The sequence below is a fragment of the Branchiostoma lanceolatum genome, chromosome 10 (assembly GCF_035083965.1).
Source record: "Branchiostoma lanceolatum isolate klBraLanc5 chromosome 10, klBraLanc5.hap2, whole genome shotgun sequence".
Lineage (NCBI taxonomy): Eukaryota > Metazoa > Chordata > Leptocardii > Amphioxiformes > Branchiostomatidae > Branchiostoma > Branchiostoma lanceolatum.
Genome location: NC_089731.1, coordinates 20290517 through 20303146, shown reverse-complemented (window position 1 = coordinate 20303146; position 12630 = coordinate 20290517). Strand labels below are relative to the sequence as shown.

Here is a 12630-nt window from a genome sequence, read left to right as displayed (position 1 = left end):
GCAACTTGAAAACTCATCTTCATTATGATCTCTGTTACCATCTGAGAATAATAGTGGTATTTTCTTTGTCGCCAAGGCCATACATACGTTATCTTATGCCAAAATATAGCACCCTGTGATATCGACTCATCAAATCATATTGTTTTTCGGCACATTTCACCACCCTTGGTGTGTAAATGACCCAGATGCCACTATTAAAAGATAAACATGGCGTAAGACAAAGATGGCGGCGGGTGAGGCCTCGAGGTCGACCGGGATTGCCGAGAAATTTTTATCTTAAAGTTTCTTGTCGCCAGGGCCACAAATACATTATTTAATTTCATGCCGAAATATAGCAGCCTGCGATGTTAACTAATAAAAGCGCACTGTGTTTTGGTAGATTTTAATCCATTTTCATGTGTATCTCGGTGGTGTAGTTCGGTAAATACACAGACTCCTACAAAGTCAATTGCATATTTTCGACTGTAAAGTTTGGCAGATAAAGTTTTTTTCCTTATCTAAAATTTGTGTCCACAATTACAAATGACACTGTCGGTTGAAACTGGCATCTTTATATAGGTTATAGTCGGTTGAGTCAGTCTAAGGCGGTTAGATAAAGACCGTCAACAAAAAAAACACACAAAAACATGGCGCCGCCCCATGTTTAGCACAAGCTATCCCGAGAGACCTTAATTGCTTTTGGGGTGGTATGTTTGTGTGTACATCATTTAATATGTATTGCGACTTTTTGAATTTTTCCAGCTTGTCAGAGCTCGAGCTATCGGTACCAACGAGGACATTGTATAGGCCTTGGTGCCAAGGTTTGTTTGAGCGTCCCTTGTGGTGATCGCTGTGTGTTGCGTGGAATGATTTGTCAATTTGATGTGCCATGATAGTTTGGAAATATTAAGAATGGCAATTCATCATATTAAAGCACATTCAAACTTACGGCATCAGGACAACTCGTTACTTGGGACAACTCGGCCCCTAGCCATTTAGGACAACTCGGCACCAATCTCAAGACAACTCGGTACCGAGCCCAAGAACTGATATAGATCAGCAAACAGAATGGAATTTTTTTAACGATGTATGTAAGAAATAAAGCTAAACATTTCGTCTAAAATTTTAGAGAAATTTTGAAACTCTGCAGGCCGCTCCGCCTGACAAAATGGCGTCGCTGCGCCGGCCCGCAGCATGTTTTGGACGGTTTTGTAATAAGTGTCACAGATGATCCTTCTTTCTTCATTCTACGACGTAGATTCAGCTCTGCGTAGGGGAATGATACCAGTAATCTATTCATATTATACTAAGACCTTAGGCTGTTGGTTTCCACGGCCGTAGAATTAACGAGTTTTAATGTAAAACCCCACGACTGCATGGACTGTTTGGGAGGGACATAAGAATATACACGACTGCGCCCTGAATTACGTAGATGATTGATTATAGGTGAAAAAATTTTGATATGAGAACCCAGACAATATCAAAACTATATACAAATGTGATCCATGTGACTTTGGTAGTGCACTTAATAAATTTTGAGAACCATGTTGTATATAGAAAAATAAAATACGCTGCTGAAAGGTACTACATGTGTGAGTTAGAGTGGGTACAGGGCTATTAGTAATAAACGTTACCTATCTATCCACGTGTATCTTGAATCCCCAAATGTGAAGTTCATGGTATAGAGCTAACATTGCTGATAACTTAGATGATCAACATTAAGATTTATTTAGTCATAGATAATGATTGATAAAATATAGTGTTTTAATGTCTATTCTTACTTTGAAACAAAGTCTTTGTTCTGGCAAAGAGTTGTAACCCCTTACCTAACGAGGAATAGAGTACCATAAAAAAAGGTAAATAAATGTGGGTAGATCTTGCAAAAACATATTTGTACTAGTATCAATCTGTGCTTAATCCTGTATTAGCATGAACCTACAATATAGATAATGCAAATGTTATACCTTTGATGTCTATATGCACGAACACGCTTAAATTATTATAGATAAGGCCACAGCAAGTAAATTTTATGGATGATACCTCCGCAGACTCCAAAACTTATGAGATAGGGCGAAACAAAAGGCAGGCAAAAAAAACAAGATTCCTATATTTTCAAATTTTGAGATCATAAATCTTGTTAAACAAGAATTGAGGCAACAAAATATGATATCACGACCAACAGGTCTTTTATTCCTGTATTCAACCAATGATTTTTCATATATGATATAAAACCTCCTTGATTCAACAGTAAACATGTCCTTGTAGATGTGTATACATCTCAATAGACTAACTACAACAAATGCAGAAAACTGAAAAGGTATTCATATGCAGCAATGAAACACCTTTTGTATACATCTCAAGTAACTACAACCAAGGACATTATATAATACAAGGCATATTTGCCAATTTTTGGCAAGTTGACCACCGTCGGAGGGCAATAAAATTTCTTGTTTGTTTTTTAGAAATCAGGCGAAAATTAATGAGCGCCCTGATGTCATCCATAAAAAATTATTTGCTGTGGCCTAAGTTAAAGTTATGACAAATAAATGTATCAAGTATTAAATGCACTGTGTAACATTGTTGTTATGTTCTTTTATCATAGCGATACAGCATGTATTTGCGTATGTTTATGTGCAAGGGTAAAGATTTATATTTTATTGGTCAGAAGTTACCCATGCAATGACAGCATATCTAGTGTTTAATTGGTGCAGGGTTTACTATTACATAATACTCATGTCATAGGCAACAGATACATATTCGCTGCACACTTGCATTTCGTGGAACGGTCGCAAGGGTCTGAGCGGCTGCCATTCGGCGCCAGCAGGTGACCTCAATACGACCTTTCCCAACCGATGTCAGATACCCATTCACGCCAAGGTGGAGTGAGGAAAGTCGTGTTAAGCTAGTGCCTTTCCCAAGGGCACAAGATCGGTGATATGACAGGATTCGAACCCGGGACCACTTAGTTCTGAGCCGAACGCTCTGCCGTCACGCCACACGACCCCGTTTAACAAGTTTTGATAGCTGACAGAATCGGCGACTTTACCGGTAGAGATCACGATCTTAACCCCTCTACATCGCAATTCCGGTTTGAGTTCGCTTCGCTCATAATCTGCTGCGAAATGATATGAGTTACTTAGATGGCTGGAAAGTGGTATGCGTTTTGTGCGAAATTTGATTTTGAGTGTTAACGTTACTTGCGGGCATTAGTCTATGGGCCAGACCCCATAATTTTACATATCGGTACCACCTGAAGTGGCAAATTTTCCTTATGATTTTTGAAAAATAGGGTGTCTGAGGAATATAATTTGATATGATAGCCGTCGCAGATCAGAGTGGTAGCTTTGACCCGGCTATCTGACCTTGACCTTTTGACCCCCTACATAGACCACGCCCTTTGATGTAATTATACAAAGGGGTTGGTAAATCAACATTAATATTTTCAAATGAAACTTGGTAGGCTGATAGAGAAATAAATATCATGGAAATCCGTTGTTCCTTTGTTCAGTTATTCTCCTTAGAGGATTTTCACAAAAACGCCCCTGCAGTTCCAGAGGAAGCTGCTAGGGGGCCCAAACCTACACCACTTCTTTATTACACCACAAGCTATCTGCCACCAAAACAATCAAGACCACAGCACGTCCAGGTCAAAAGATACAAAAAATGAAGTTCTGCTGCAGTACCAAGGTCACATACCAGGGGGGCCAAAATCGACCTTGAAGTTCGGCTTTACAACACCTGCCCACATACCAAATATCATCATAATCCTTCAAGAGGTTCTTGAGTTATGCTGACTACAGTAGTCCGGAAACACAAACAGACAGACAAACAGACAAACAGACACACCCAAAACAATATCTCCATTTTTCATGGAGATAATAAGGTAACTCACGGCTTTCGTACATTGAAACCTGAGCCACTCGAAGTACTCTCGCTGAAGAAATGATGTAACTAACGGCTTTCGTACATTGAATCCTGAGCAGCTCAAAGTTCACTTGCTGACCTTGTTGCAGGTCAAAGTACGAAGCACCGTCATGAAGTCTTCACCTTCAATTCTCGGCTACCATTTGTAAGTTCATAGGAACTATTACAAGCATGTTAGACAAAGTGGCATTTTTCAACATGGCAGACATGCAGAATATTGTGTTTAGACTGGTGTTATGGTGTGTGTTTGTTGCTGTGTGTACCGCGCACCCCACCAAGTACCCGGACGTGAACTTGAACGTGTACCGAGCCAAGGGCACCCCTCCCCCCTTCCTGTCGTACCACATCCACTGTATGTTTGTAGCCTACAACAACGACAGTATCTCTTCCGCCTTGAAGCTGATGGAGAAGTTCATCCAACACTTTAACCTGACCAACACCAAGCCGTGTGAGGGACTCTACCACCAGGGCAGGCTCTGTGTGTTTGGTACGTTTACATGTAATGTTATCCTGGCATGATTTCAAACATTCCAATGCGGTCATATAGCTGTAACTTCGACCCGAAAGGCTATACCGTTAAATGTATTATTCAGATGTTTTTGTCAGTCGGTCTGTGTATGTGTGTACAGTGTAAAAGTGTATTTACATGTGTGTAATGTGTCACTTTTTGGCGTGTATACATTGTGTTCAGTGCTGTGTATGTACAGTATATGTTTACAGTGTATGTGTGTTTGTGTAGCCTCTTTTTTAGCCAGCGGTCACTACGGAATATAGTACTCGTACTCAGGCTATGTGTGCAATGTAAATATGTGTGTTTTGTGTGTACAATGTATGTGACTGTGTGTGTGAACAGTGTATATGTGTATGCGCAGTGTAGGCGTACAGTGTGCATGCGTGCATGTGTGTATGTATGTATTTATGTATTATGTATGTTTGTTTGTATTTATGTAACGTACTAGGTTTGTGTGTCTGTATATATATATATATATATATACAGACAGACAGACACACAAACCTATAACGTTACATTTTATTTCTGTTTTCTTTATCCAGGGTGGACGCACTCAGTGCTAACCGCACTGCTTTTCAGGCGTGCCCTGTACATACATATATATATATATATTCATATGTATATAAACATATATAAATATATATATATATATAGAGAGAGAGAGAGAGATAAATATATATATATATATATAAACATACATATATATTCATAAATATATACTATATATATAATTGGTATGCCTTTTGTTCCTGTGCTTTGAAAAAATAATGAAATTGCCTCATTAATCATGCAACTTAGAATATCGTTTGAATAATTATCGCTTAATCGTACAAAGCATTACTTAATCATCTTCATTCCAAGCAACATGATAATTCGTCAACCCTATGTTTAGTCATAGCATTTTCTAATTGATTATACAAATGGTGTCTTCATTTGCATAGTTCATATCTTTTAATATTTCTCTCTTCCTCAGTTACATATGTCACATGTTATGTTATATGTTGACAGTCCTACCGTGGAATGCGGCGGATGTATAAACATTCCTAATCAATTATGCAAATTATATACAGAGTTGCTTAATAAGTATCTAATTCTGTAAATCATCACTCAAACTATCTACAGGCGAAAAAGCATGACCATTTATCAAGCCCTTCTTGAGTCTGAAGCAAAACCCGCTCCTGCAGTGCCAAAATCTATACCACTTACTCTCTTTCCTAAAAGCTATCTACCACTAAAAAGTTATGACCATAGTATGTTCAGAACACGAGATACCAAACCCGAAAGTTACGCTGCAGTACCATAACAAGTTACTAGGGGCTCAAGGTCAAATCATTTGGAGGTCTCATCAAGACCTACCACATACCAAATATCAAGACAATCCATCTAGGCCTTCTCCAGTTATGCTGCTTTTCTACATACACACATACATACATGCATACATACATACAAACGCTACCCAAAACATAATCTTCTTTGCGAAGATGATAAGGTATACGAAATAACACCTTGTAAGTTTTAGGTCACAAAGAAAGGTGATGAAGTTTCACAGATGATCTGATTTTACAGTTCAAGATTTAGATAACACGTAACACATAGAAACCGGACAGGTGTATGGGGTAAGGGACAGTACGACATTTGGTGGGGGGGGGCGGTGCGTAGGAGGTCGGCCGGGTCAATAACATTTCCCCAGGCTCCCTTTTTTCCCTTGGCCCTCCCCCCGTACGCACCTGTCCTCCCCTCCCCCACTAAATATTGTACTGACTACTGTCCCTAATGCCGAAGCCTTCTTTCATTCTTTCAGTCACACATGTAACCCTGAGACGGAGAGAACACGCGTTATATTCATTTGGTAATTAATTCACCCATTTGGTAGTTTGGGTCACTCACGTATCTACACACCGTAACACACGTACATTCATTTGGTAATTCACCCATCATTTGGTGATTTATCCTGTAATTGGGCCCCTCACCCATTCATTCCTTCATTTGCACATTCATTTAAAGTGATCTATATATTCAAAAGTCCTTTTATTTATTTTTCCATTTTATCCCGTACGGAGCTGAGTTTGTGTCGACAGACACACACACACGTACACACATACATGTTTATACACATATACATATTCCTTCAAATGCACACGCAAACACAATTTCACACATAGACATCATCATCATCATGCCCAGACCAAGGCAACTCTCTCCCTCCACACGACATGGTCCGCCATTAAGTGCTCCAGGTCTTCAACCCTCACACAAACACAAATATTTGATTATCTTATGAATATCACTTTATTCGTCTCCCTGTAATGTGACTGCAGATGTTGACTTCACCAACACTGGTGCCACTGATCCGTTTGTGTCTGCCAACTGGGCGGTCTTCGTCCCACTGGAATGGTACGCAAAAAGTGAGTATACTTGTAGCTGCTGTTTTACAGCATGTAAAGATATAGGGTTAAAGTCTATGGTGACATATATAAAGCCCCTGTCATACTTCTGCGTATATACAAGTCCGCAGGTATTGCGTATTTATGTGCCGAAGATGTCATTTCTTTTGTTCGATAACCAGGCTGCACAACGGTAGGTCAAAGTGAAAAACAACTTCTTCCCCTCAAACTTTACTTAAACCAAAGAAATGTTGATGCGCAACTCAAACGTACTTCAATATACGCACAAGTGTGACGTGGCCCTAAGACATGCGGTACTCACTCGGTGGTATATTCAGTGGCTATAGAAACAGACTCTCCAACCTTTTCTTAATGTCGCCCTAAAAAAACAGATAGAATAGAAAGCCCCATAAAACGCCTAAAAAGATGTTCAAAACAAGCCGGAGCCTAACATCTGCTTGCAAAGTGGAAACATGCAGACGAGATCTTCTTTTACTCTGACATAACAAGGCTCGAGAATAGTTGCATGCGCTTAAGTGCACAGAATTACAGGCGCACGGACAACATTGAAATAACGTTGTGTCAGCAGAACGTAGTCACAAAAGCTTACAGCATTTCCAAGGATCCTGAATCTGGATTATATATGATAAAATAGCTGACTTCGAAATTTCAAACAGCAAAGTTTTTTCTGACACTTAATGTAATTGTTGTACACTCTATAATACTGTTCACGTGTGTATAATTGTACCTTTGTACACCTAACCCTGCACAAATATTTAAAACAATTAGGTGCACAGCCCTAAATGCGGGTGCACAAAAGTGCATGTTTGTTTGTTTGTCTGTTTGTTTGTTTGTTTGTTTGTATTGCATACCTGCAGCTGGTAAACCGCTTCATTGCGTAACACACCAAGTTTGAACTGAACAGTACAAGCTGCATATTCGAACGGATCTATTTGATTCACTCACACCGGAAGGACCTTTAGTATCTACGTTAAGCGTTTCTTTTACCTGATCATTGTGTGACTGTCTTCAAACACGGGACCTCCATTTAACGTCCTATCCGAGGGACATCCCTATCTAATATCAAACCGAAGCTAGGTACTCATGTTCACCTGAGTGAAGTGAGAAAAATCGTGTCAAAAAAACCTTACCCAAGGCACAACATCAACGAGACAAATCCGGGGACACTGAATTTCAAGCCGGGACCTCGGGGTTCTGAACCACTGCGTCACCAAGCACTCAGTATTTCAAGCCATGTATAATACACCGATAAAAAGGCACTATTACGATAACGTTGTTATCATATCTCACAAATTATCAAATAGCCTAATATGACACTGTGACACAGACAATTGTCATTTGGTTCGCATCATCCTCATAAATTATTCAATTTTGGAAATAGGTGCACTGGTGCACCCAAGCAAAAGAATCAGGCGCACAGAAAGAAATTTGGGTGCACCACATAAAATAAAGTTGAATGTCAAAACATAATTAAAAAGTTTAACGCTCTCATACTTATGATCAAGAACTTTAATCTGTAATTCTATGGCTAACTTCAAAATTTTAAATAAGTAATACATTAAATAAAGTGCAACAAAGGATTATATTGCCTTTTCTGATACTTACATTTCAAGATTATTCTGTACACTAGTGTCATATATATTGTACCTCTATCCTATCGCATACACAAATATCTAGGTGCACCAATGCACCCAGAGTCAAAAATTAGGTGCACAGCTCCAATTTTGGGTGCACACTGGTGCACATGTACCCAGGTTTTCGAGCTATATTGTTCAGTGTTGCCAGTGGGTTGAACCTGAGATGGATTTTCATTCCTAGGACCCCCCCCCCCCCCCCCCGCGACGCTCACATGACCTGCTAACCTTATGACGCCATAGTTTATGGAATCTTTTAATGTGTTTGAAATGTATGATAACCATAAATCCTGATTTTCTGCGTCTGTCTGCCTGTGCAGCTGTACCCTGGGTCATGCAGAACCGAGGTGACCAGGACATTCTGGTACATCCAAACTCTGGGGCGGAAGTCAGCGACCACACCCGCTGGGCTCTCTGGTCAGTTCAAACTGCTTCATAATCTAAGTTCACACAACATCTATTTTCTGTAAATCTATTTTCTCGTCTTATTCTTTAAAACCAGAGAAACTATGTTGTACTATACATACAGTAGGTGTGTCATTCTCTACCGCAGAGACTCCAATGACGATCTCAACCGATAGCCGTTTCTGCCATACCCATAAACGCGACACCCTGTGGCAATTTTGAAGAAAAATACTGTTGCCCGCATTGAGAGTCTCCACAATCTTACAGAGAATTTACACACATATCTTATCTAACCTTAAATGCATGACAGTCGTTGCATAACTTTCTTGTTTTGCTGAAGCGCATGTTGATATTTTCCAGGATGGGTGACAAGTGGCCCCTCAATTCTGCTTCCTTTACCAACCAGACTGTGTTCTAGGTCAGCATTCTGTGCGAAACTGTTCCGGGACAGCAGCTCTTACAGGACAATCGGCAAAAAAGTAATCTGTTTGACACGGATAGTTTGTGTGTCAAGACAGCTGTAGGATTATATCAACTGATACTAGAGGAACACAATTTTTCCTCCTGCTACCAAGAAAATAGCTGCCTGCAAAAATAAATGATTTTTCCGAAATTGCAGCTGTATTTCCAGAGACTCAGCTTTTAATTAAAAGATTACTGTACAGTCAGGTACATGCTGCTACTAATTGGCAGCACTTGGAATTATATAATATTTTTTCGACCCTTAATGATGAAACGGCAAAGCCACTAGATTGCTAATTCTGTGTATGCAAAATGTTTGCATGTTACGTCAAAGCTCATGATGTACAACTGTTACAGTAGTTATCGGTGGTTGCCCCCCCCCCATGTGTTTACCTTAGTTTGATAGGTATCATAACATTAGGAGGAAATTTTGTGTACGTCACAATGACTTAGCACATTCAATCCTGAATTTGTAACACTGGATACACAGCCATATGCATGTGAATCGGATGGAAATTTATTAAATCTCATATGACCGTCCGAGCTAACTGTGACAAGATAGCCAGGGTTTACTGTTTGCATATTGTTTAAGAATATACCACACTAAATTTGAATTCTTTTGATGAGGACAAATAATTACAATGACTGATATTTCTAGATAAATTCCCTTAGACTTTGGAACATCGTACATATGTACATTTAAAGACGAATCAATCTCTACAACTGGATGAGATACAGAGATTCCTTAAATTTTATCCAGCGGTAGAGATAAAATTGTCTTTAGATATTTTTTTACCTGGATTACACACTAACCTCTACAAACTTGTTTCATATATAATTTTACATTTGCTCTATGTGTAGCCACTAAATTCTTATTTCAGAGTCTACTCCCGCCGGTAGCGTCCATAGCCCCATTTGAATGGTCCTTTCCAAAGCAGCCTGAGTAGTTTAAAGGTTTCTATTTCTACATACTAAAACGCGAAATTGCTATCATAAAGACAGTTGCTAAAATGAAACTGTCAACATCAAAATATAGCGTCCGTATCCCACCTGTAGCGTTCGTACCCCCTCATGTAGCGTACCCCCTTACTATCATAAAGACAGCTGCTAAAAAACCTGTCATTATCAAAATTTAGCGTCCGTACCCCCACCTGTCGCATTATGACACGAATTCCGCAATCACAATCGGTTTCATTTTCTATTATATCACTTATGATAATGATGAATTTAATCATGTGCAATTTTGACTGCATAACGTTGTTTCCTTTGGAATTTCTATGCTATGCGGAAACACGTACATTAGCCCCTCATATTTGCAAAAAAATGTGAACATGGTGAAACTGAGATCGTTTCTATAATCATTATTGCCAGTTTTAAAGTTGTGATATATGAATGAATGTTTGCTTTATTGCTATCAATGCCTTACCTGTCTATCAAAATATCGTCCGGAAATGTTTATTATGAACGTCTGTGACCTTCAAGTATTTTGAACACTGTAGCCAGTTACGCCCATGTGTCAAGGTCATGACGGTCACCCTATAGTTGTCATTGTCTGCACGTGTTTCTGTACTTCTGTTGATCTGCACGTAGAACGCTGGCGAAACCTGTATATTGATGTTGCATCCAGTTGCAATGAAGTTATCCGTTATTCCACTGAGCGTATATGTTACCGTATACAAACAGAGGAAATGGTGGGGAGGCCATGACCGGTTATCTGTGACAGAGGGGCATCAACTTGTCATTAAAATCCATACACCATGACTGCTTATTAACCACAATGATATATTCATAACAAAATCTGTTGTTTCGTGAAATACCTACCTTCAGATGTAAATGGTGTCACAAGGCATGGTCGGTTCTTATTACCATCGAATGAAAAACTAGAGTTCCACGAACACTTTCTCCTCGCCAAATAATCAAGGCTTATTATGGAATAATATTTACATGCTTATCACCCGCTGCAAATTTGATCATGCACCATACCATTTGGAAGTTATGATGGGGTGAGGGAGAATGAGTCCAGTCTAGATAGTGTTAAAAATCGTTTGGTGGAACAGGACTAGTATATGTGTAGAGTGTGCTGATATATGTAATAACTGGTCATGAAAAAGTATGAGTATGTTGATATTATATGGGCCACAAAGGTTCGATTATGCAGTGTTGTAAGTTGACAGTGATGATGAAATGGTACAGTCAATATATATGAATAGAATAAATCTTTATTCCATATCATAGACATAGTAGATCATAGTACATATGTGACTTTTCCGCACCTAGCAGTGGTGCAGTTTTGGTACGGTGTACTCTCCAGGAGGAGTGGGTCTGGCTGGGTTTTCGACGTGTTTTTAGGTGCTTTTGTCAAGCTTTCTATTTTGTCCCCTTTTAGGTATGTCGCCAACCGTATGTTGAACAAAAATTCCTAAACTGAACACGTTAAAAACCAGCTGGACCCACACCTCTGCTTGGAGAATAATGGGTGCTCCATCTGTTTATCTATTTGACCCGTCTGTTTGTTTATACTACTAGGCAAGGCCCTCTGTTGATCTGTTTTCGGGAACACTGTCACATGTCCCATTATGAAATGCAGTGGGTTAACAAACTTTCCTAACTAATTATGCAAATTAGGTCCTGATTTGAATAATTAGTCATTGATTATGTAAAGCACCATCTAAGCTCTCTACATACCAAACATCACGACGATCTGTCGACCCCTTCTCAAGTTATTCATGTCCGAAGTTCAAAACGAAAACACCCACTGCAGTTTTAAACAAGCCGCTGGGGGGCCAAAATTTACAGAACTTACTTCCTGTGGCATGAAATATCTACCACACAAAAATCATGACCATAGCACTTTCAGAAAATATGCCCCTAAATTTTGAAGCTCCGCTGCAGTACCTTAGGTACCCGCTAGAAGGCCCATTATCGAACTTGACCTTCTTTTCTGCAAACCCTACTCATCCACTAAATATCATAAAGATCCATCAACAGCTTCTGGAGTAATGCTGGCGACATACAAATACACATCCACACAAAGCCCGCTGCAGTACCGACGGAAAATGCCAGGAGAACCATTTTTGAACTTGACCTCCGTTTCTACAACATCTACACACCTCCAAAAAATCATGAAGATCCATCAACGGTCACTTTTTTTGCCTACATACAAAAAAAATCAAAGTCCGCTGCAGTACTGTTGAAAAACGTAAGGTGAACCATTTTCGTACTTGACCTTCCTTTGCACAACCACTACACACCTACCAAAAATCATAAAGATTCATTGAAGCTTTCTTGAGCTATGCTCCTGACATACATA

General features: G+C 39.5%; 1 protein-coding gene across 1 annotated transcript; it reads left to right on the top strand.

The window, feature by feature from the left end:
• Positions 1-3962: 3962 nt before the first annotated feature.
• LOC136443392 (uncharacterized) lies at positions 3963-11475 on the top strand. The gene is made up of 4 exons (XM_066440615.1): positions 3963-4390; positions 6733-6819; positions 8774-8870; positions 9219-11475. The coding sequence occupies exons 1-4, from the start codon at positions 4075-4077 to the stop codon at positions 9274-9276; spliced, it is 558 nt and encodes a 185-aa protein (XP_066296712.1). The 5' UTR covers positions 3963-4074; the 3' UTR covers positions 9277-11475.
• Positions 11476-12630: the final 1155 nt, after the last annotated feature.